Source organism: Pogonomyrmex barbatus, unplaced genomic scaffold (assembly GCF_055798465.1).
Source record: "Pogonomyrmex barbatus isolate J1 unplaced genomic scaffold, ASM5579846v1 scaffold4, whole genome shotgun sequence".
Lineage (NCBI taxonomy): Eukaryota > Metazoa > Arthropoda > Insecta > Hymenoptera > Formicidae > Pogonomyrmex > Pogonomyrmex barbatus.
This window is the reverse complement of record NW_028297138.1, coordinates 2,780,016-2,807,605: the sequence shown is the minus strand read 5'-3', so window position 1 is coordinate 2,807,605 and position 27,590 is coordinate 2,780,016. Positions and strand designations below refer to the sequence as shown.

Sequence of the window (27,590 nt, the reverse complement as noted above, 5' to 3'; positions counted from 1 at the left end):
CGTACTGACATTTCAAGACAGTCTAATGAAATTCAGTAAAGAAATACCGATATAAAACCAAGAAGTGGCAACGATTGCTAAAGAATTCATGAAAAGAATCGTGTTAAAGTACGGAATCCCAGATAAAATTCTAATCAATTAAGAAACAAACTTTACAAGTAAATTATTTAAAAATGTGTGCAAACTATTAAAAATATAAAAACTACAAATGACAGCTTACTCCGGAAACAAATGGAGCTCTTGAAAGATTACACTGGAGAAAGATTACACTGAAGATTACCTTAATAGAATACCCATGACATTGTTACGTCCGGGGGACTTCACAAATTCTTCTCTTTCGGGAAGGAAAAATTTAACGGCCGCTAATCCATAAACGGGCACTTCGAACGATCAAACAAAAATAACCCGATCAAACAAAAAAAAAACTCTAAATCGTTCTCCCGAGATATGTCTCATTATAAAAAAACCCTTGGTAAACAGCCTTGTCGGCGCCGACAAGTTTACGACTTACCAATAAAAAAAATTTTATATTAACAAAAGCAAATTCCTAACGGATAAAAAACGCGTTGGATCGTTCGGGGATGACACTCCCCACATTGGTGGGGAAACACAAAAAGGCACCAATCAAGAAGAACTGATTAGTGGCCGTTGGCTGGCACACCAATGAGCGATTAAGAGTGCGAACTAGCGGGAGAATTTTTATTAATAAATTCTATCTATCTAAAAACTAATTCTATCATTCGCTGGGAAATCTGAAAATGGAAAAACGACCACAAATCATAGGACACCGCTTCCCTCCTTCCTCTATATTCATAATTTTCCTAAATTATCATTTGACAAGCCAACACGAAAATCCATCACGCCCTCAGATATTCCCACCCCTCCGGAACCCTTTAAAACCCGCGACTCGGAGCGGATCGCTCTCTTCTTCCTGATACACTCGAGGTCGACACCTTCCGTAACAGTTAGAATCTGTGCGCGACTTTATTCTCGAACCATTCAGTGATCCAGCCTGGGCAATTACATTCTTCGACCACCGCCCCCGGCCGCTACAACAAAAAGTAAGTCCAACCTTATCAATTTTTCCCGCGGTAACTGGCAGTTTGGTTCGCGACATCTTATTTACTTATTCCTCAAAAATTTATCTATCTTAAAACCACCCCAACATTCCCAATGGGCAAGCCGCCGATTAACTCGGTGAAGCTGCCTTCCCTAACTTCACAATCATTTCCACAACCTTCTAACCAGGCAAGCCGCCGATTAACTCGGTGAAACTGCCTCCTCCGATTCCATAACATTCCAACCGGGCAAGCCGCCGATTGATTCGGTGAAGCTGCCTTATTTCGATTCCTCAACTTCTCTCTTATCTGACCTTCATTTGTATAGTGAACCAAACAAATGCCATTCGGAACGGACCAACGAAACGGGCATTGCGACACCGTCGCGAGAAGGCAAATAAACGGATTCGTCGCGAATGCCACGCCGAAGAACTCGCGGAGCGGTTAGTAGAAGTAGAGCCGGAACTAGCCAATATATCGCTCCACCAATACGCCTCCGCCCTCCGTTCCGCAGCCGAATTCGAGAGGCAGTGCACTCCGGAAAATTTCGACGTGGAGAAGTTCTTCCACCTCGTCCGTCAATTCCCCCGCTCTCCCGCCCATCCACCTCCCGGCACCTTCTTCATCCCAAGGAAATTTAAACCCGACAAACAATTCTGGGACCAAATATCCAAGCATGCCATAACCGATACTGTCCCAATGTACATTTCCCGCGATCCTCTCCCCTACCTCGTCCCGATTAAGGCATTCCGCAGCGCGCACCCCAATCCTCCTCCACACCTGCAACCCGATCCTATAGACCCGTTCGCTATCACCAATTTCTTATCCCAACTTGATTGGGTATATAAGAGATTTTCCTTCCCCGCGGTCGTTTTTTTTATATTTGTATGTACAAGATTTCTTTTGTTATCAATACTTTAACCTTTTATGTATACGAACAGAAGATTGTAGTTCACGTTTATTATTTCTTATTAAAATTAATTGATCAAAATTCGGTAGTAAACAGTTTTTTTTTCTCCTAAACCTGACCCCGCGCCGTTCCCGGCTCCCTGAAGATCGCACTAGGTCCATCCCTGGTCAAAGAGATTCGGTTCTCTGACCTAAAACGGACCACCGAATAGCGCGGGCGCAGGTAAGGGTAATAGCGCCGCTGACGCTGACCCGATCCCTGCCCCCCTTAACGCGCGTTCGACTCGCGGATCGGCATCACGACGTCGTTCCGCGAGAAAAGGGGAGGTTCCGTGCGTCCACCCGAGTTCTCCTCCTCCTGACGAGAACACGGACGTAACAACATTATATTAAAGAGGATCAAATGGACTGGGACAAGTGGATACCGTACGCAATATTTGCCTACAACACCCCGCCTACAACACCATTTATACCCATACCGCCATTTATGCCGTTTGATCTAGTTTACAAACATCATTACTATTAGGACCTACGGCCCTAATTAGCCAACCTAAACCCTCATATTCGTACAATAATTACGCACAGGAATTTTACGAAAGAACTCGAGCCACAAATCAAATCAGCCAGAAAAGAAAAGAAAAAAGCGACGGAATGCTACGATAAGAAAACAAAGATACGTACATTTGAAATGGAAGATAAAGTTCTACTACATGATAAAACGATTCGAAAAGGACAAAAAGACTAGATGCGCTATGGATCGGACCGTACGTGATTATCGAGAAAATGTCCGATGTAAACTATAAAATAAAAGCAGGCCGTCAAATGATAAACGTACACGACATTCGCTTCCGATTGAAAGCGTTCGTCGAAAGTAAAAAAATAAAAATATATAATAAAAAAAATGGGACTTACAAGCAAACAGCTGCAAATCCCAAATTATGGTCCCCAATAGAAAAAAAACTACACATTAAGGGTAAAAATAATCACTAAAACTAAACACATATACATGCACACATACACACGTATTGATTAACATAAAATTATTAGTCAACTTCAAAAAATTCATTATCTTCCCATCCTAACGAGGAAAGAGGACGCCATCTGTAGTCACCAATTCGTCCACATTAAATTCATCTGCGGAATCCGCGGTCAAGCACGAAACGTCGAAACTGAATTTCATTTTCCGACAAGTGATTTCCCTCAACTTCAAGAGCAAGATCTTCAATATAAACTAACAGAGGAAGTTAGTGAAACTTCTGAGGATATGGGCAAAACTATCCTCTCTTCATTATTCATTCGGAAGAAGCAGGAAGAAGATGGTCCAAAAGATCCGTATTAAGATAATCGTCATTATAGATATTAAAATACTCGCGCCAGCGCGTCTCCTTTTCCGCATTCAAAAATTTTCCCGTATATATTAGCCACCATGAATATTCGTATTCGCACGAGCAATCTTAGTCACTCCCATCTAGAAACTTACCGGGCAACTCTTCGATAACTTTACGTATGTCATGTACTACTAAATAATTATCTATAAGACCAGGATCGCGCGGAGACATCTTCACGGTTAGAAAAACGACATGAGACTAATATGAAATAAAATAAAATGCAAGCAGAAAAGGTGTTATCACAAAGAAGACATCGGGAAATTAGAGAAAGAAAAAAGGGAGAGAGGAGGGAAAAAAGATAAATACTGCGAAAAAGCAAACTCAAAAGGAGACTTTAGTTAAAAAAACGAAATAAGAGTAAAGTAATAATATCTCGAAAAATCTGATAAAGAGAACATGTCCATTTTACAGATACCGCAAAAACTCTTCTTGAAGAATAAGAAATTTTATTTCAATATTACGGAATAAATCATACATGCAAATCGGTTAAAAAACATTTACTAAAACTAGTAAATAAAAATAAAAATAAATAAATAAAAGAAAGACTCACCAGAAAAAACCCCCGTGGAAATATAAAAAAATAATCACTAAACTAATACACAAGCTCAAAAACCTAATCACTAAAAAATAATAACTAAGACTAAATTACTACACTAAAACTTAAACTAAAAATAATAGTTATTTGTTCCGGATTATCTCCCTGGGGGGGGGGGGGCACTCCCCCATTTCCACCAGATCATTCTCATTCTCAGAATCTATCATCCACAAGATCATCCTTTACATCATTCTCTACTGTAGGATATTGAGTTAGGCAGATGTTAAATAGACACGCGTATATATATTAGCACGGTTATTATATTACAGTATTCTATATTGGTTTTGAATGTCTAAAAAGCGGATTGCCTCTGTGTCGTTTTCTTTTCCATCCTGTAGGAGGCGCCTCCCAATGTTTCGTTCCGAACTAAGACTCGTAATACTCTCTCTCTCGTTATTATTTAAAAGTTCAGCCGCTCAGGTCGTCTTCTAATTCTCTGTGAACGACGTGGCGCAGTCTTCGGAGTTAGGCAGCTTCCCTAAGTAAGATAGGTTCCACAGGTTCCTGTTGCTCTTCAGGAGTAGGAGTGATAGCCCTTCTTGTGACCGGACTTTGTCCAGGTAGTGTGTCTCTCGCCACTTCTGGGCTAAGTTGCACAGTTTCTTTTGTTTCAGGTTGATTTTGTGTCGGTATGGCTTCTTGCAGATGTCTCGGACTAAGGTGGTGCGTATCAGGTATGTAGACATTGTCACTCATGCATGCGGACTTTATAATTTGGTCAACATGCCTTTGGTGTATTCTTCCGTTTACTTCCACTTCGTAATGCAGTTTCCCTCTTCTGTTAATGATTTCTCCGAATTTCCATTTATACTGTCATACATTCTAATCTGTACTCTATCTCCTCTGTTAAATTCTTTTCTTACTAGCAGATCATCATTCTTGCCTTCTTTTTGTTTTTCTTCTCCTCTTCTTACTAAGTCAATCCTTGTTCTATATAGTCTCTTGAACATCATTTCTCTAGGACTCAAACCCGTCGCACTATTTGGTGTTTTCCTGTACATCATCAGGAATTTATGAAGTTTGTCTTGTAGCAATCCTTCTTCATTAGCCATTGCTTTGAGTTTATTTTTGAAAGTTTGTACATATCTCTCTGCTTGCCCGTTTGTGGATGGATGAAAAGGTGCAGTGAACTTTGCTTGAATCCCATTTTTCTTCAAAAATCTTAGCATTTCTTCTGATCTGAACTGTCTACCATTGTCTGAAACTTGGGTGATGGGTAGCCCGAAAGTGACATATAACTTTTTGAGTATGTTTATCGTTGATGTAGCTGTGATGGATATAGTTGATATGACTTCTAGCCACTTTGTGTAAGCATCTACAACCATCAGGAAATATTGATTCATGAATGGTCCGGCATAGTCTATGTGAATTCAACTCCATGGTTCTTTAGGATATTCCCAGCAGTACTGGTACTTTTACAGGATTTTTCTGCATTAAACAACACATCTTGCATTGTTTTACCATATGTTCAATATCTAAGATTTTTCCACCATACATAGCTCCTAGCTAATGTCTTCAACCTTTACAATACCTGTATGAACTGTGTGCAGTTCCTCTAAGATCTGAGGTTGTAATTTCTTAGATACAATTCTTGTACCATAAAAAATGCAGTTGTTTTGCAATGAAAATTCATGTAGTCTCTTTGGATCCATTTTGCCTGATTGAATGTCCAGGTACAGTTTTTATAAGTCCGGGTCTTTTCTAGTAGCTTCTGTAATTTCTTGTAATATTATGGGCTGTTTCAGAGATTTGGTTTAAATAGAATGCATCATCATCTGTTAGGTTTTCCTTTGTTGTTTCTGTAGAATTTATTTGTCTTGAGAAGTAGTCTGCATTTGCATGATCTGTAGTTTTCCTGAGTTTAATATCATAGTTAAACCCTGTTAAGAAATTTGCATAATGTATCAGTCTAATAGCTGTGGTTGCAGGTGTAGCCTTTTCAGGATGAAGTATTCTGGCTAATGGTTGGTTGTCAATAATCAATGTGATTTTTCTTCCATAGCAGAATTGAAAAAACTTTTTTAGTCCCTATATTAACGCTGCTGCTTCTTTGTCTAGTTGGCTGTAACCTTTCTTGGCTTTAGATAGGGATCTTGATGCGAATGCTGGTCGTTCAGTCTTGTCTGGCATTATGTGTGATAACACTGCTCCGAATCCGGTAGGTGATGCATCTGTAGCTAGGGTCACTGGTAAATTTCCATGAAATGGTGTCAGAACTTTTTTTCCACACATTTCTTCCTTTAATTCTTGAAAAATCTTCTCACATTCTTTTGACTAGATAAATTTTGTATCTTTCTGTAACAGATTATAAAGTGGACTTAGTTTTGATGCCAGATTTGAAATAAACTGCTGATAATAATTTATCATCCCCAAAAAAGTACGTAGAGATGATACATCAATAGGATGTGGGCTATTTTTGATATCATTAATTTTATCTTGAGTAGGATGTAATCCATTTTCATTTATTTTATGTCCCAGATAAGTTATTGACCTTTGGAAAAATTGACATTTCTTCCTATTTAGATGTAGTCCACATTTTTTTCTGGAAAACTGTTCTAATTCTTTGCAACAGCTGGATGTATGTTTTTCCTTGTAAGGCAATGTCATCAAAAAAACATGCTGTACCTTCTATTCCTTGTAGAGTTTGATCCATGTAACGTTGCCAAACATTTGGTGCTATTTTTACACCAAACATTAATCTTTTTACTTTATAAGTGCCCTTGCATGTGCTTATGGCCTGCATTTCTGCTGTATCATCATTGGTCATCATGTATAAGTATGCTTGATTTATATCCAGTGTGCAGAAGTATTTTCCACCACTTAATTTTGAAAATATTTCTTCAATTCTTGGAATAGGGTAGTTATCATTTTCGAGATTTTTGTTTATAGTTGCCCTATAGTCTGCACATAAGCGCACCTTTCCATTCTGCTTTATTACAGGGATTACCGGTGTACCCCACTGCGAGTAAGTAACTTTTTCTAATATTTCTGCATCCTCCAATCTGTCTATCTCTGCTTCCACTTGGTCTTTGAGTGCGAACGGTATTGGACGTGCTTTCAAAAATACAGGTACTATTCCTTCTTTCAATTTAAATGCAGCTTGATAGTCTTTAATTTTTCCAATTTTTCCTGAAAATAATTCTTTATATTCTTCTATTAGGTTTCATAATTTTTCTTGAAATTCTTTTTCAGTTATGTCCTTATCATTTTTATATATTGCATTCACTTCAAATTGTAAATTTAATTTTCTTAACCATTCTCTTCTTACCACTGGATTTATTTTTTTTTTTATCACAAATATTCTTCCTTGAACTTGCTTATCTTTGTATATAATTTTTATGTTGCCGGTCCCGATGGGTTGTATGACTTCACCTGTGTAAGTTCTCAATTTTACTGACGTATTTGTAAATTTCAGGCCTTGAAAATTCTTGTTGAAATATTCAGCCGAGCATGTTGTAACTGCTGCACCGGTATCCAATTCTAAGATATGTAATTTTCCATTTAAGTTTAATGTTATTTTGAATTTATCATTTTGTGCCATATTTTCCAATGGTATTTTATGTATCTCATATATTTCTTTATCGCTGTTATGTGATGATGAATCTTCTTCAACTTCTAGTTGTTTTTGCTCCTTAAAACACACAGATTGTAGATGTCCTTTAGTCTTGCATTTCTTGCAAAACAGTTTATTTTTTAGTCTGCACTGACTCGCTGTATGATTATTTTTACCACAACGGAAACACTGTATTTCTTTTTGCTTTGTATCATTTTCTTTATTTGTGTATATATTTTTTCTGGATTTGTTTACTGATATTTTATTTATGTTGGATTGTACATCTTGTCCCATCTCTTCAGTTTCTGATTTAGACGTCTCTATGGCTATGGCAATTTTCATAATGTCATCAAACTTGGTATTTGATGATTCCTGTAGCAGCCTCTCTTTTATCTCTGCATTACGCAGTCCTCGAATAACTCTGAGATGAGTTTCAAATGTTGTTTGTTTGCAATTATTGCAAACAAAGTTGCATTTTCCGCCTATTTCTTTTAACCCGGCTACATAGTTTGCGATGCTTTCGTATTCTTGTTGCGCTCTAAGGCAAAACTTATGCTGTTGTGCTACTTCCCCAGGCTCAGGTACTATGTGGCTCCTCAGTATTTTCACTAATTCATCATACGATTTCGACTCAGGTGTATTTGGTGCCGTTAAGTTTTTCAACATTTGGTAACGTTTCGGCCCGATACAGTTCAAAAAAATTTGTAATTTTGTGGTTTCGTTTGTAACACCCTTTAGGGTTATGTAATTTTGCAATCTTTTTCAAATAGCTGGTAAATGATTCATTTACCTCGTCGTACGGCTGTAAGTTGATGCCGCTGATACTTTTTGTACCTTCATTTAGCAGTGCTTTTTGTAGATTTGCCTGTTGCAATTGCATGCCGCGCATTGTCTCCATCATCTGCGCCAGTACTTGCGATAGTTGTGCCTCCATTGTATTTCGTGTTTATGACAGGGAAAACGGAAGGTTGTGAAGTGGGTTATCATCAGGAATTTGAGCTCCTGGATTGAAGGAAAAAGGTTGGTGGACACACTTGGAAGTACGTAATTTTCCCTTTTAAGGTTATGCTCGATGCACGTGTACCTACCACGCGTGTTACTTTTGCGCAGATTCACTTTTTTTCACTTATCCCATCCTCGTCGCCAAGCTGTAGGATATTGAGTTAGGCAGATGTTAAATAGACACGCGTATATATATTAGCACGGTTATTATATTACAGTATTCTATATTGGTTTTCGAATGTCTAAAAAGCGGATTGCCTCTGTCTCGTTTTCTTTTCCATCCTGTAGGAGGCGCCTCCCAATGTTTCGTTCCGACTACTAAGACTCGTAACATCTACACCACCCACATCTGAGGGAAACAACTACTCAACTCGTAGAGTTCAATCTACAGTTTCAGCGTCCGGGTCATTAGGAACGTACAAAATATAATCCGCACCAAGCCCAAACAAATCGTCATTATAAAAACAATTAATAATCTGTATCCATATTCTCACACGATGAAAACGTTCCCGAATTACCGAATTGTTCCAAAAATTCATCCAGTTCAGCATCATCCTTTTCTGGGAAGATTTAACACTTCAGAAACGTCAGGCGCTCAAAATGATTGTCGCGTGATCCCATGTTAGCACAGTGAAGATGTTTTAATGACTGGCAATATGCAGCCACAGGACTCATTGCGAAAATTGTTAGAAAACCCACAGAAAGTAATTAACTCTAATATAATAAAAAAACGGGTAATAAAAAAGCAGGTGCTATCTTGAAAAAAGACACCGCGAAATCAAAAGATAAACACTAAAAGTCTAAAAAACATAAGAAAGCGAAATATGAATAAATATATGAGAGATTGAAAAATATACGTGAGCTACTGACTTTTCAAAAACAAAAATTTTTTTTCCCTTCTCTCCTTTTTCTAAAAAGTAAAAAAGAACTTTATTATTAATTATGGAATAAAATTATGAAACACCGTAAACACCGAAGAAAAACTACCATGTAAAATAGAAAATTTTAACCATCATCCCAGAGTATATTTTGAAAAAATAGGAAAACTAAATATAATTGAATCATTTTGAAAAATAGTTATAAAAATAGTGTTGTACTCCGGATAGGCTACAACGTTAATATTAGGAATAGTCGGATTCGTTAAGCCTAAGGAGTTGGAACTCCGAGCAGGATCAAAAGAATGTAGGGATCTTCTTGAATTCATTTACACACACTTTCTTTATTTTAATTGATTTATTCTCACAAGTGCACAGATGCTTGATATATTAACGATTATATTTTACACATGGTTAAACGTCGTCGAGTGACTCGGTGCGTATCGCGTTATTCTGGCGGCCAACGACCGAATATGTCACCTGAGATGCCGATAGTATGACTCGCGGGAACTTCGCTACGAGATTCGATAATATCTCGTGCGATTATTATAAGTCCGATTCCGGACGACACGTAGTATTTGATTCTCTCAACTTTGCCTTGTATGGTCGATTATATAGACTGGTCGATGTCCGATCAGCATTCTGATCGGTTGCGTCGATTGATCGCGTGATATTGATTGCTCAATATCACGCCTGGTTCGATCAGCAAATTGAGGAATTTGCTGATAGACTTTTCGCGAATGTTCGCAATGTTCTCGCGCGATGCATTTCTGCGATCTTTCGAAAGACTGATCGCAATTTTGGCGATCACGCATTTATGTCGTCTTTCGACGAAAGACTTTTTCCGATTTCATGCGGATTAATTTTGTTGCCATGAAGACTACTTTTATTATTAGTTGTAGGTCTGGCTACAACAATAGGTTCATTTCGCCAATTCAAAAACGAGCGGAACAATTAGAAGAATACGTACTCAAAACGCAAAATGTATGTTGTTGTAACCAGGTCTACAACCAATAATAAAAGTAGTCCGCATGGCAACAAAATTAGGTCGCATGAATCTCGAAAAGTCTTTCGAAAGATGACACAAATGTGTGACCGCCGAAATTGCGACCAGTCTTTCGAAAGACAGCAGAAATGCATCGCGAGAACATTGCGAAAAAGCCTATTAGCAAATTCCTAAACTTGATGATCAAACCGAGCGTAATATTGATTAATCAATATCACGCAATCGATCAGAATGCTGACCGGGCATCGATCAGACTATATAACCGGTTACACAAGGCGGAATAGATAGAGTCGGGAATCAATCATAACGTGTCGTTCGGAATCGTTATTATAATTATCGCGCAAGATATTATACGAGCACAGCGAAGTTCACGCGAGCTGTACTATCAGCGTCTCAGGTGACATATTCGGTCGACAGCCGCCAGAGTAACGCGATACGCGCCGCCGACGTTTAACCGTGTGTGAAAGAAATAAAATAAGCAATATTAAATCCAAGAAATTGTGCAATTGTTAAATAAATCAAGTAACATAAAGAAAGTGTGTTAGTGATTTCAAGAAGATTTCCTTCCACTCTTTTGATCCTGCTCGGAGTCCCAACTCCTTAGGCTTAACGAACCCGACTATCTCTAAAATTAACGTTGTAGCCCATCCGGGGTACAACATTTTGGTGGCAGCGGTGGGATAGTCAAAACCATCCCCAAGAACAACTTGAGAGGATCATCGTTAATCAAGCCAGCAGAATCAAACGAGTAAGCCCCGACGCATTGCATTACGGGCAGAAGAGAAAAAAAAAAAAAAATTTTTTTCTTCTTGAAGAAACAAGACCTGTAGAAAACAGGCGGACGGAAAAGGCTTCGTCAAAAAATAAGCCGCCCAAACAAGATAAGACCTGCAGTAATAGACAGGCAGAAGAATCAAATTCTCAATAAACAGAAAATACAAGACCTGTAGAAAACAGGCGGACGGAAAAGGCCCCGTCAAAAAATAAGCCGCCCACGAAATTGTGTCAAGTGTACAGTGCAATATTAGTAGAGTGCCGACCTATGACAACGAGTGTCCAGTGGCAGCGGAGCAACGACCAGAGAGTCCACAAGCACCGAGAGCCAGCCAGCGCTGACCGTGTACAACGATACCAGGCAGCAAGGACGCTTCACCGACACGCACTACTACACGCAGCCAATTGACGCACCAGTACAAGCAGCGAACATGCGAGCGTATGCGATTTATCTACTAATGTAAGTCCAAAAAAATTATATTTTAAAAAGGCGAATGTCCGCAGCGAAGGACAGCGTAGCAAATGCGACTTGGCCAAAATCGCGGTCAATAAATAATTCTGTAAACTTTCCGCATACTATCTCCGCGTTAAATACCGCGAGAAACGCATTAAAAGAAATACGCGATAACGTGCGCCGCGTACTACAATACGATAGTGACGAAGACGTCCACGTAATAACAGAACGCGAATTTCCATACGACGAAAAAGATTACAGCTTGCTCGAACCGAACGACACCGACTCTCATATTAACACACACGTACAAGCGCGAAAAAACATACATACAAACCTACGAGACGGAAGCCTATTTAATTCTTTTAATATATACCAATCTTTAATAAACGAAATGGCTCACTCACCTGTCGAACAACAGAATGAAATCGACAACGAAATTTTACAACTACGACATTCGGTCGAGAGACATGGACCACAAGAAAGTCGAACGAACCGCCGCGTCACAATCGACGCACCGCCTGATAACAATCTCCTTCGAGAATTAATGCATGAAATACGCGATCTCCGTGTGCAAGTCAACGGATTAAGCCGGCAAACACAATTGCCTATGGGCGAACAAACGAGAATATCTCAGGATTTTCTGCCGCACCCGTTAGATCTAACTTATGGACGTTCGTATCGAGATATACGAAACCAGCTGGGAAATGCACTGGCATTCCTCACACTGAAAGACGCGCGTAACATGATCCCAGAGATCGACGGCACGTCACGAGGACGCGTGTACGAATTTCTAAACGCAAGTATGTACGCGATAAAAAATATACATCCCGCGGATGAACATTCTCTATTAGAAGCCATTCTTTGCACTAAATTCAAAGGCAAAGCCATGATGGATTTCCGTACGCGAGATATAATAAACTTCGAACAATTAAAACGAGAATTAGAAAAGGAATATTTGAGCAAACGAAGCACCGCACATTTGCAACTCGAATTCAACTCGCTCAAACAAAAACCAAACGAGAATGCACAAGAATTCGGCAGACGAACCGATAATATAGCCATGGAATTATACGAATCCATGGAAGAAGGAAAAAATCATACGGTCGAACAGCAACGCGCGATCTTAGAAAATAAAAGAGCAGGCGCTCCACAATTATCAGAATGGTTTACACGACGAAATTAAATTAATTGTACGATCGCAGCGATATCAAACAATACAGGAAGCAATCGTAGGAGCAACCGCGGAAGAAAAAACGCGAGGACCTAGCATGCGAACGCTAACCTATCGAAACCGACCAGTATTTAAAGCGCATACACCTAGTCCGCGTTGTGAAAAATGCGGAAAAGTCGGTCATTACGGATACGATTGTAGGACTAGCCGTTTTTCAAACAGATATACCCTGCCTAAGCCAGAAAGGCAACCACGAATAAATACAATTGAAAAACAGTGTAGCTATTGCAAAAAGATAGGACATTTACGACACGAATGTTGGACATTAAATGGAAAACAGCAAAAATTCCGGAAAAAATTTTTCGAATTCGCGAAGAGAAAATTCCGCGAAGAACTTTAAAAATAAAAAGAGCGAAACCGGCGCAGATAAATCGACCGTCCCGCGTCCCGCGTCAGAGTATCGCGTGACACACGTCAAGGGGACACCGCTCGTCAACACTGGATTAAATGCGATCACATTACCGATTGCAGAAGCCAAAGGTAGAAAAATAAATTTCTTGTTTGATACGGGAGCATCAGCAACAATAATAAAACTGAAACATGTTCTAGACCACGTCCTAATCTATGAAGAAAAAACTAAGCTAACAGGCATAACAGGACATGAAATAATAACATTGGGCAAAACACATATTACGGTGCAACTGTCGCGAAAAAAGATACGACACCCCATATACATAGTGCGAGATAATGCGCCAATGGAATACGATGCAATCCTAGGAGCAGATTTTATTTGGAAATACATGACTGCGTTCAATCCAAAAACAAATTTAGTACAATTTCAAAATACGAAATTCAGACTGTACCCATACAGGCGCGTAACCTTAGGGCCGCGCAGCGAAACAATCGTGCAAGTCACGACTAACCAAAATATAATTGGATTGACGAAACCAGAGGAAATGATACCTGGAATTTTTATTGGATGTTGCTTAGTTGAACCACGAAATTATACATGCCCAATAAGTATAATAAATATTACAGAAGAAGAAAAAAGTGTGCAAGTACCACAAGTGATAATAGAAGAAATAAATATACAAGAAAAAATAACACAAGAATCTGTGAACGCAATACAGACAAAAAATAAAGAGACAAAATCAATAGCTCGAGAAGAGCAAATAAACAATTCCTTGCGCACAAAATATTTAAATTAGGAAGAACGAAAATCTATATTAAAATTATGTCACGAATATAATGACGTGTTCCACCTAGAAGAGGATACATTATCATGCACAACAAAGATTAAGCATGAAATATCAGTACGAACAGATTCATCACCAGTAAACGTACGACCTTATCGTTTACCGGAAAAACACAAAGACGAGGTAAATAAACAGATTCAAGAAATGTTGAAACAAGAAATTATCAGACCGAGCGTCAGCCAATGGAACGCACCACTATTAGTCGTGCCCAAAAAGACAGACGCATCAGGAAAAACAAAATTACGAATTGTAATAGACTTCAGAAAATTAAATGATCTCACAATCGGAGATTCATTCCCGTTGCCCAATATAACGGATATACTTGATCAGGGCAACGCGAAATACTTCATGACACTGGATCTCGCATCAGGTTACCACCAGATATCAATGACGGAGCGAGATAAAAATAAAACGGCATTCTCTACACCATACGGTCATTATGAATTTAATAGAATGTCATTTGGTCTAAAAAACGCACCTGCAACCTTCCAATGATTAATGAATTCAATTTTAACAGGGTTGCAAGGAATTAAATGTCTAGTGTATCTTGACGATATTGTAATATATGGTCCTAGCCTAATAGAACATAACAAAAGATTAAAATTAGTTCTCCAAAGACTAAGAGAGAACAATCTAAAGCTCCAACCGGACAAGTGCGAATTTTTAAGAAAAGAAGTAATTTATTTAGGACACATAATTACGGAAAATGGAATTTCGCCAGATCCATCAAAACTGCACACCGTAAAAAATTTCCCTATGCTCAAAAAAGTAAAAGATGTGCAATCATTCATCGGATTAGCCGGATATTACCGAAAATTTATCGAAGATTTCTCATGAATAGCAAAACCTTTAACAAAACTCACAAAAAAGGGAGAGAAATTCGAATGGACCGAAAAACAGCAAAACGCATTTGATATGTTAAAAAATAAATTAACGACGGCACCGATATTAAAATATCCAGACTTCACGAGAGAATTCCTCCTAACAACGGATGCATCGGATTATGCAATAGGAGCCGTCTTATCGCAAGACGAGGTAGGTCAAGACTAACCCGTCGCGTACGCCAGCCGTGTACTATCGCGAGCAGAACAGAATTATAATACGACTGAAAAGGAATTACTCGCAATAGTATGGGCAGTAAAACATTTCAGACCTTATTTATACGGGACAAAATTTAAAATAATTACCGATCATAAACCGTTAATATGGTTATTTAACGTAACAGATCCCGGATCACGTTTAGTCAGATGGAGATTAAAATTGGAAGAATTCGATTATGAAATAATACATAAAGCTGGGAAAGCAAACGCTAACGCTGACGCATTGAGCCGTAACGTAGCAGCAATAACAGAAAGGCAGCAAACTGACGACGTCGCGTCAGAAAAACAATATAAAGAAGAAGAAAAGAAACAAATATTATATGAATACCACAACGCACCTATAGGAGGACACCAGGGCGTTGAACGAACAATAAATAGAATACGATTACACCACAACTGGCCAGGATTAAAAAGAGATGTTGAACAATACATCTCAAAATGTGAATATTGCCAGAAAAATAAATTGCAACGACGCGCTAAAGCACCGTTAATGATAACAGATACGCCAACAAAACCATTTGAGAAATGCGCGTTAGATATTGTAGGACCTTTGCCTATAACAACGATGGAAAACAAATATGTATTGACATTTCAGGACAGTTTAACAAAATTTAGCAAAGGAATACCAATACAAAATCAAGAGGCAACAACAGTAGCGAAAGAATTTGTCACAAAAATTATATTAGAATATGGAATTCCAGACAAAATCCTGACCGACCAAGGATCAAACTTTACAAGCGAATTATTTAAAAATACGTGCAAATTGCTAAAAATACAAAAATTGCAAATGACGGCCTATCATCCAGAAACAAACGGAGCACTCGAAAGATCACATCGGACATTAACCGAATATTTACGACATTATATTAATAATGATCAGACAGACTGGGACGAATGGATACCGTATGCGATGTTCGCATATAATACGACACCGCACACCGCTACGGGATTCACGCCGTTCGAACTGGTATAGGGCACCAGGCACCACTATCTACGGCCCTAACTAGCTCACCGAAATCATCGTATACATACGATGATTATGCGCAAGAACTCCGTGAAAGAATACGAGCCGCGAATCAGATAGCGAAGGAAAATGTAAAAGAAGAAAAACAAAAAGCGAAGGAAACCTACGACAGAAAAACAAAAATACGCACGTTCGAAATAGGAGATAAAGTCCTACTACACAACGAAACAGTTCGGCGAGGGAGATCAAAAAAGCTAGACGCGTTATGGATCGGACCCTACACAATTTTAGAAAAATTAAGCGATTTAAACTATAAAATAAAAATGGGCCGCCGAACGATAAATGTGCACGCGAACCGAATTAAACCGTTCGTTGAAAATTAAAAAGGAGATAAAAGAAAAAGCACACAATACAGAATAAAATAAAAATAATAAGAAAATAAAAATGTTGGGACTCACCAAAGAAGAATCCCAGGCCCGGAAAATAATCCAGAATAACGAAAACATTTTAGCTAACGCAATCAAAAAAGTATAAATGACGCTAACAACGGAAATAAGTAGCGAAAATATAAAAGAACACTTTACCACCAACGCAATACTTGCCGCAGTGACACAAAACGCGGAAGACACACTAGAATACCTAACTGCGATAAAAAATGGAATACTACACCCGCGACTAATACCGCTAGAAGAAATAATAAAAAATCTTAAAGAAGCAATCACACAAATACCACAAGGATCATATTTCCCATTTAAAATAAGGGAAGAGGACTGGCATACAATAGAAAAAGTAACGACAATGAGCGCGCACTGCGACAAAACAAACGTGTATACAATCCTACATTTCCCATTAATTGCACTTCCGCTATACGAAATATTAAACGTAATACCACTACCGGTACCATACAAACAAAATATATCCGCATTAATTGAAACGAACAATCCATTAATCGCTTTGGATACTAACAGACACACGTACGCAAAACTAACTCACGAAAAACAATGCAAGCAAATAAATACAAATTACTTGTGCGAACAAATCTTTCCAATTAGAAATGTAAAAACCGACCCGCTATGCGAAATAGATATATATATATATATATATATAGAAAATGACAACTGTTATAACAATTGTAATATTAAATACATAACAATAAAAAATAGCATATGGATAGCCTTAAGCAATTCATATTCTTGGCTATATTCCACACCAGCGAAACAAACTATTACAATTTCATGCAAAAATAATAAAGAAACGCGTACAACCATTACAAATACAGGAAAAATAACGTTATCAGACAATTGCAAAATAGTCACATCAGACGCGACAATAAAATCGACAAGCACCAATAAGGGAAAAGAAATAAAAACGTATCTACCAAAATATAACATTACACTACTAAGCGAAACTTTCAAGGCAAATAAGACAGAAAAAATAAAATTAAAAGTTATACAAGACGCAACAGACCTGACAGAATTAACAAAGAAATTAAATGACATGAAAAACGAAATAAGCAATAACGAGATACCTTTTTTTCAACAAAAACACTTTGTATATCCTGTATCAATTAGCAGCTCATTAATAATAATCATTGTTATCGCAACAATAATAATTGTATTAAGAAAGAAAAAACAAAATGAAATAATAACTCATGCAATGTAGATTGCGCCGTTGGAATAAGCGAAAGTATTCGATTCTAAGTAAACGATTATACCAAAAAATGTAGCGGAAAAAACAAAAAATTATGTAAAAAGCGAAAACTTCGTACCTCCGTTTTCTTTTAATAACAGGGGGGGGATGTTGTAGCCAGGTCTACAACCAATAATAAAAGTAGTCCGCATGGCAACAAAATTAGGTCGCATGAATCTCGAAAAGTCTTTCGAAAGATGACACAAATGTGTGACCGCCGAAATTGCGACCAGTCTTTCGAAAGACCGCAGAAATGCATCGCGAGAACATTGCGAAAAAACCTATCAGCAAATTCCTAAACTTGATGATCAAACCGAGCGTAATATTGATTAATCAATATCACGCAATCGATCAGAATGCTGACCGGGCATCGATCAGACTATATAATCGGTTACACAAGGCGGAATAGATAGAGTCGGGAATCAATCAAGCATAACGTCGTTCGGAATCGTTATATAATTATTATAATTATTATAATTATCGCGCAAGATATTACACGAGCACAGCGAAGTTCACGCGAGCCGTACTATCAGCGTCTCAGGTGACATATTCGGTCGACGGCCGCCAGAGTAACGCGATACGCGCCGCCGACGTTTAACCGTGTGTGAAAGAAATAAAATAAGCAATATTAAATCCAAGAAATTGTGCAATTGTTAAATAAACCAAGTAACATAAAGAAAGTGTGTTAGTGATTTCAAGAAGATTTCCTTCCACTCTTTTGATCCTGCTCGGAATCCCAACTCCTTAGGCTTAACGAACCCGACTATCTCTAAAATTAACATTGTAGCCCATCCGGAGTACAACAATGTATTTTGTTAGCATATACAAATAAAGGATCATGTCAAGACTATAATACTATAGTGAAAAACAACTGTTAACGGCTAAAACATTTGAAAACATGAAAAAAATAAATTCATTATATATTATTATCTTCATTATATATCATTATATATAAGACTCAAAATACGAAAAAAGACGAGGACTGATCGACGAGATAACAACAATTGCCAAAACATTATTCGGAACAATGAACAATGATGACAGAAAATTAATCAAAAAGCAATTAAAGATTTTAGACACTAAATAACAAGCGACGCAACATATAATAGAAATTAATAAACCAAATAAAAATTATAAACGCGATATAGCATACATAAACAATCAAGAAAAAGTGATCCAAAATAACGAAAATGTCAATAGCTAACGCAATTAAAAAATTAGAAACTATAATAATAACAAAAATAAATTGCGAAAATATCAATGAACATTAAAACTAAACTTGAAATTTTGTATAGTATTATGGGACATTATTATTGGAAACATGAATAGTTTACTATTGGATATAGTTACTATAAGCATTTACTATTCATTACTATTAGAATTATAAGTAATTACTATTGGAACGAATAATAACTGTAGGCACTTACTATTCATTACTAGTAAAATCGTACATAGTTTACTATTGGAGCGAATAGTAATTATAAGGATTTACTATTCTAGAATTATATAAAAATTATATAAAAAATTTATTTACAAATATTTTTAAAAGTAATATATACATTATTAATATAAAAAGATAAATACAGTTCTATCCGACACAACACGCAGAAGATGCACTAGAACACTAACCGCGATTAAAAATGGAATATTATATCCGTGACTAATATCACTAGAAAAAATATTAGAAAATCTGAAAGAAGCAACAACACAAATACCTCAAGAATTATACTATCCATTTCAAATAAGGAAAGAAAACTGGAAAATGGAAAAAGTAACAACTATAAGCGCGAACTGTAACAACACAGACAATTCTACGTTATACAATCCTACATTTCCCACTGATTTCACTTCCGACATACAAAATATTAAACATTATATCATTATTGTAATATAAACAATATATTGTATATAAACAAAACATGTCCTAATTAATAGAAATCAACAATCCACTAATAGCCCTAGACACACATACATACATACAAGGACATACATACAAGATTGACTCAAGAAAAGCTAAGACAATCCAAATTATTTATGTAAACAAAGCTTTCCGATTAATAATATTAAAACTGACCCATTATATGAAATAAATAATAATAATTTATATAAACATTATATAAATAAATAAATATATATATATATATATAATTATATTATATATATTATATTTTATTTTATATGTATATATATATATAGAAACCGACTACCATTATAAAAATTGTAAAGTTAAATATATGATGATAAAGAATAGTATATGGATAGCCTTAAGTAATTTACATTCTTGATTATGTTCCACCAACGAAACAAACTATCACAATTTTATGTAAAAATAATATAGAAACGTGTAGAATCATTACAAATACAGGAAAAATAACAGTATCAAATAATTGTAAAATAGTCACAGCGGACACTATAATAAAATCAAGAATTGTAAAAAGAAATAAAAATACCTATCTATCAAATTATAATATAACAATATTAGGTGAGACTTTCAACAGAAATAAAATAAAAAAAGTTAAATTAAAAGACGCGACAGACCTTACAAGACGCGACAGACCTTACGGACCTAACAAAAAAATTAAACAAGGTAAACGACAAAATGGATACTAATGAAAAATCGCCCTTCTTACAAAAACATTTCGTATATCATATATATATATATATATATATATATAAGTAGTACCACATTAAAAATAGTAATCGTTACAATAGCGATGATAGTTGTAATAAAAAAGAAAAAAACGACAAAATATTATCAAACAAATATTAATAGATCTAAGTAGAAACAGCGAACTACGCGCTATAAATCGTGCCGTTAGAAGAAGCGAGAGTACATGATTTTAAGGCAACGATTGTAACAAGAATTGTATCAGATTAAAAAAATTTTTTTTCTGTAAAATAATAGCGAAAACCTTGCGCCCCCGTTTTGTCAACGGCGGGGGGGAGGGGGAATGTTATAGCCATACCTACAACTAGATATAAAAGCAGTTCGCATAGCAACAGTAAGTTTCGAAAGACGGAAACGCGTCGCATAAAACAATTGCGAAAAACAGTAAATTTCGAGAAAAGGCTTTCTAAAGATTACGGAAGGGCAAGTTTGCAAAAGTTGCGATCATTCTTTCGAAAGACTACGGAAACACATCGTATGAAACGATTGCAAAAAGCTCGATCGACAAATTCCTTAATCGCGTCCAGCTGAACTGTGCGCAATATCGATTGACAATACTGCACAATCGAACGACGCACTCTCAGAGCACTGATCTAGCGATATCGAACGCATTATATCATGTCGCATAATGACATCAAGCGGAATCATACGAAGTACTACGTGAAGTGAGAATCTTTCGCGATCGGTCACAGTACAGAAAATCCATCGTTAATTCCACACGAGTTGTGATAAATATTAAGTGATGGTTGTCGGCCTCCCGAGTATCACGAGTCGAGTATCGTGTCGAGTCGTCCGACGATATCTGAATCTGTGTGCGTGAGAAAATATTCCCAAATAAGAAGGGAGGGTGTGCGTCACAGCGGGGTCCGACCACGAATCAGTCGTAAAAACTCGTAATCATTTTTGCGAAAAAATACCACTTCAGCCAGGAATCGAACCTGGATCTCTTGCCGGGCAGACATCTTATCCTTTCGACTATCGAGGCATGTGATGATATTTATCGCAAATAACATATTTAGAACATAACATGTCAACAATACAATGATACATACATACACGCATATTACAATATACATATATACATGTATTCTTTTGAATCCCCACGACCGGTACTCCAGAGCGATGTTGGTCTCTCACTCGATGGATGCAGGTCGAACCGCAGCGGCGACACCCTCCAATGCCATTGGCAAATATATAAATAATCCTTCTGGTGCGCCAGTGCTTCACCGCTTACGCTTGTTCGATCCCATCACTTCTCAGTCGCCAATGTCATCGAAGCTACACGGGGTTTCTCTCGTTGCAAAGTAGAGCCGGAAAAACCAATTATTCCCTCTGAGTGAAGTGCGGCGAAGCCGCATTTTTTCAAACAGGCGAAGAAAGAACAATGGGTCCCCCTGCAGGGCGGCAGGAGAGATTGCATCAAGCATGGCTCGAACTCCCAAATAAGAAGGCAGGGTGTGCGTCACAGCGGGGTCCGATCACGAACCAGTCGTGAAAAACTTGTAATCATTTTTGCGAAAAAATATCACCTCAGCCAGGAATCGAACCTGGATCTCCTGCTTACAGGGCAGACATCTTATCCTTTCGATTACCGAAGCATGTGGTGATATTTATCGCAAATAACATATTTAGAATAACATGTCAACAATATAATGATACATACATATACGCATATTACAATATACATATACACATGTATACAATATACATATATACATGTATTCTTTCGAATCCCCACGACCGGTACTCCAGAGCGATGTTGGTCTCTCACTCGATAAATCGTCGTCAACCAAGTTATCAGGTATAATAATAATACTTTGTACATTTACTAATAAATTTATCAGTTATCAATTATTAATAAAGTGAGTGAAAGTGATTTAACGAAGAACCTTACACCCAACGATTCTGCTCGAAATTCTAGCTCAGACTTGGCGAACTCGACTTTCCCAAATAGTAAGTGCGTAACCCATTCGCGGTACAACAACGCTAATCTCTCGGTGACGACAAAGAATCCAATCGTTCTATATTTCCATCCGCTCTTGGCACTTATCGTCGAGTATCATCATTTGAGAAGGTTGCATGCCGGACAATTTACACTCGCGTGCGTCGTTGCGGAGTGAACTTTGAATCCTCGTACGCTACCGTTCATTCCGTCCTGTGCAAATGCATACCATGTGCGCACGAAAGAGCCGCAGTGTTTGCTAAACAAATGGCTGATCTACCAGATGTTCGAATTAATCGCACAATTTAAGCCTTTGTACATGCGTTGATTATGCAGAACCGCACGCGATCCGAATTGCTCCTGGCCGAGGTCACAAGTCACAGAAGGTCTATATTGCGTTATTCGTATATTTAACAAGGCCATTCACTTAGAGCTCGTTAGCGATTATAGTTCGTCCTCTTTTTTCGCCGCATATTAACGTTTCGTTTCCCGCCAAGGTTTGCCGCTCTCTGTATTGGGATAACGGAACTACCTTCCAAAGTCGAGAATTGTCCGAAGCATTTAGTAGGGCAATATCCAAATTTTCTGAATTATTTCGCGGTCGATAAGACGGCGAATTTTTTACCCCCTGCAGCACCGCACTTCGACAGTCTCTGGGAAGCCGGTATTCGTAGTGTAGAGCATCATCTGAAACGATGTATTGGTCTTCATACACATTTGAAGAAAAAATGTCCATGCTGCTCTGTCATGTCAAAGCTTTGCTTAATTCTCGTTCAATCGCTGCCGTTTCCGAAAACCTTGACGATTATCGAGCGTTAACTCCCGGTCATTTTCTTATTGGAACTCTTATTGCTCCTTCCGAATCTAGCGTGCTTGAATTAAAAACAGATGAAAACAGATTATCGCACTGGCAATTAATCCAGTGTCTAATCGAAGATCTTTGGAAGTCGTGATCAAGCGACTATTTGTATACCTTCAACAACATCCAAAATAGCACACCGTACAGCGACTAGCCAAAATTGGTCAAATCGTTCTGCTGCGTAATCCATTGGCTCCGCCAAGTGGCGGAGGGCAATTAATGGGAACTCGGTTGCATTCTCGCTTGCATTCTCGGCGATAACGATGTAACCCGCGTTGTTATCATTAAAACCAGCAAATTTGAATACAACGTCTGATTACGAAATTGTACTTCCTTCCTGATATCAACGCAGAATATTCAAAAGCTTCCGTCACGGCGGAAGTGCTCCATAAAATAAACATGTTACATTTTCTATAGTTTTTGATTAAAATCAATTTATCTTTGCGTATCACATTCATATTATGTTATAGTGTGCCTATTTAAATTAAAAAAATTACGCTATTGTCGTTATTGTTGTATTAGAAACCGTTTCGAATGTCTGCATATGAGGCGGCGGTTTTTGGAATAGGATAATTCAAGTGAAACTTTCGTTATTCTTTTGTCCCGTAGATCACCCATTACATGTTTCTAATTGTAAACATCACGCGTACATGGAACGCACACGATCAACACATGTTCTGTGGAATCCGCCGCGCGGCTCAGCTATATGATTTTCGAAATTAGGATCAATGAACATTGTTGCACACGACAGGCAAGTTCGCTTCTCGCTCCCGATCGACGGATCTCTAAAAATGGTTCGATAGTGTTCTCTGTTCGACCTTCGCTTTTACTGCCTTCTCGTATCTGGATCAAAATTCGTTATCGCTGCCGCATTTGTCATGAGAAGTGAAGTGACCTCGTATGAAGTGTACACAAAAGCCGACCAAAAACCATAGCTTGAAGCAAGCTATCACATAGGAAGTTTTTCGTCATTGCCGCGTTCCCGAAGATTTTCGTTGCTTCTGCGAGAGGATTTCCGTTGTGTCATGACACCTGCCATAACGAGACTTCGTGCGACCCGTAAACAATATACAATAAAGAATTTTCATGTATAAAACGTCTATTTTATAAAAAAAAAGAAATATCTAAATTTCAGCACTGGATTTACAATAAAGTTTAACTCTATATCTAGTCGTTGAGCCCAACCAAAAATCAATAATCAAAGCTAAAAATCAATGATTTTATATCAGTCATATCAATCAACTAGAAATCATTAATTTTAATAATTTCTGATCTCTATGAGATACATGTATCTGTCATCTATCTCTATGAGACAGTACATGTATCTGTCATGTTAAATAAAACGGAAGAGTTGGCATAAAATGGTTGTCATTCACTAAATGAACACAGTTTACAGTAAGAATGCTAAATAAGAGTACAACACATTTCATGCTTACAAGAGGAACCAGGTCGGGGTATTTTGATGTGCTTTATACAGGCTGTTCTTGAACAAAAAAAAAACGATACGCGTCCGGTCGTTCTCGCTAATGGCCCATAGTTTCGAAGAAATTGATTTTTAAAAAATGATTTTAGTCGGCTGATATACGGCGCGACGCTTTTATTGTGCCGCTCCGGACGCAACTAGGAAAATGATAGAAGAGAGAGAAGAGGGCCATTAACTTCACACTTGTTTAATGAAATAAAAAGTTTTATTTAATTGAAAATTTTGCGTTTGTTTTTTTGGCCATTACTTGATCGTTGCGCACTTAGGTTACACTTTCTTTACGTCTACGCGTCGGAACTTGGGCGTCTAAACGCCGCTTGATTACTTTCGTCGCTTTTTATCGGTCTGCTGTTATGCAGCTTCGACGCGTCCTCGTGTCGAAACGTTGTTACGTCAGCGTTTCGACATGATGTTATCAGAGTCAGCGTCCTTGCCGAATTGCACCTTGGTTTGTTTCAATTGGCAAGGGTGCACATTGTTCTATTATTTAAACTTATTTTAACATTATATTTTATAAATTTCGGATTAGCCAGAATCATTGGGATCTGGCTGGTCAGCAGTATTATGACAAGATCGGTTTACGTAATCTGAGTTGCGATACTCGCAACACTTTATACGTTAGATCGTCACTGTTAAGCAAGAACAGCAGTAGTACAGTCGATAAGATGTTGGCTTTGTATGAGGCAGATCGCGTGTTCAAATCCTGTTTCGTATACTTCTTTTTTTGTATTAAAAATTTGTTCGTATCAGTAATTATTTATATTATTGTAGATGTTCGAAAAAAAATTATTTATTTAATTATATCTGTATATTTTTTCTAAATAAAATTTTTAAGTAGTTATTGTAATAATTTAAAAAAATTGTATAAAGAAATATTAATATCTTTATAAGTTTCATTTCAACGTCTTTATTACATTCTTATTTATGCGTTTATATGAATAACGACGATGATAACAATGATGATAATAATAATTAGTCCATACATGAGTATTTAATTATTTATTTGTAAATTTATGAAATTTCATTACAATCAGAAAGTAATTAAAATTAATGACATTAAATCAGAATGCGTTTTTGTATTTCTACGTAATTTTGACATTCTTGTAATCTCGTTTTTAATTATCTCATAGTTTATCCGACATAGCACGCATCGCAATTACTACAACAGATCTTGTATTATATTTTTTTTGAAATATGCTGATAAAGTGTTCTTATGAACTCTGATTAATTTATTTAAAAAACGTGAGTTTAGCATCAAAATCATCAATAATTTTTTTGAATTTAGTTGAAATTCTCAAAACAAAAGGTAATGTGAACCATTTTGTTTCTTGCGAATTCATCATTGTATTTGACGTGATTGATCGATCATTTCGTTTAAAAAGAAGTTTTAATCTTACATAAATATCATCAAAAATAAAGTTGATAAAGTAATCATTTATTAACAAAGCGGTGATCACTAGATTCAAGTTTTTTTTCATGGTATTTAAGATGAGATAATAAGAACGCTCTATCGAATTCAGCAGTAGTGTCTTTTTTTGGACAATGCTGTGAGTAAAAATTGAAATACCTTTAAAAATAAAAATTAGGAATAAAGATTAAAATGTAACGAATATAATGAAGGTATAATGAACACAAATAAGATACATTTGACATTTATCACAGTTACATTTTACATTTATCTTTATCCATTTTGCATTATTTTATTTCTAATTTGTATTTCCGAAATTTAATTATAATTTAATTATAATTTAATTATAATTTAATATTCACTTTTTATTCCTTTTATTCCTAATTTCTATTCTTGTTTCTTGTAGGGCTTAAGTCTGGATGCACATGATATGTATTTTTCGCTCTGTTCAAATTAGTAATATGTGGACAACTACGGGGCGTCAAAACACACCTCCTTCACATTCTCATTGGCGTCAGAAGCATGGCCTTCAAACTGTTTGCTACATATGGAGCGTTCTGATTGGTTGTGTGACCGGCTAATGAGGTGATTAGTCGGAGCGTTCTGATTAGTCGATGGATATTACAGGTGATAATTAGGTAAGCAGGGAGCTTTTGATTAGATTCTTTCAAAACTATTCGGCGTGTGATTGGTTGCCAATTGAAAAGGCTAGAGAAAGGGAAGAAAATTTAGACCCTTTCGAAATCCGACAAGATGATATCTGCGAAAAGAAAGATAGTGGATGTTTGAAAGAAATATATTTGACCTGACGAGTAAATGCATTTATTGTGACACGGTATACGCATTCTGATAGGATTCTCCAGCTGCTCGGCGTGTGATTGGTAATTGAAATGTCAGACGGAAAGGGTAGGGGAAGAGAATGAAGTTCTAGGTGTCTAGGTCCGATCGAGGTGGCCGACAAAATGGCGACTGCAAAAAGAAAAATAGTGAACGCTTGAAGGGAATATACTGACGAGAATGGAAAGCATTTTTTATGACATGGTATGCGAAAAGGATCGGAAGAAAAATTGTTTTTTTTTTTTATAGAGTTTGTTGTATAAACGTTTTGAAGACTAGAGGTTTTCGGCGTTTAATAGCTAATAAACCCGTTTAATTTTATTGAGTCGTTTGACATTTTCTTGTATAGCATTGCCTAAATGTTTTTCTTAAGACGAAAGATTTCTCGACCTAATCGCTAACGAAATTATTTAAATTTATCGAGTTATTTGAAATTTTTCTTTGTATAGGATATTGTATAAATGTTTTGAAGATGAGAGGTTTTCGGTTTAATAGCTAACAAAATCATTTAAATTTATTGAGTTATACGATATTGGATAGCGGCAGAAAACAGGAACGAACAGATTCTAAATGTTTTTAACTTGGAGTTATACAAAATA

The 27,590-nt window shown here is 37.0% G+C and overlaps 2 protein-coding genes across 11 annotated transcripts in view; one reads left to right on the top strand and one right to left on the bottom strand.

The window, feature by feature from the left end:
- Window positions 1–27,590, bottom strand: part of LOC105431144 (uncharacterized) — a 458,217-nt gene that overhangs the window by 387,414 nt on the left and 43,213 nt on the right. The gene's annotated exons all lie outside the window — the stretch shown is intronic.
- LOC148935655 (uncharacterized) lies at window positions 11,491–17,722 on the top strand. Its single transcript, XM_089081296.1, has one exon. The coding sequence runs from the start codon at window positions 11,655–11,657 to the stop codon at window positions 12,795–12,797; it is 1,143 nt and encodes a 380-aa protein (XP_088937422.1). The 5' UTR covers window positions 11,491–11,654; the 3' UTR covers window positions 12,798–17,722.

Bases quoted from the DNA above. Each gene is read 5' to 3' on its own strand.
- LOC148935655 (XM_089081296.1), top strand. From the start codon at position 11,655: ATGTCCGCAGCGAAGGACAGCGTAGCAAATGCGACTTGGCCAAAATCG.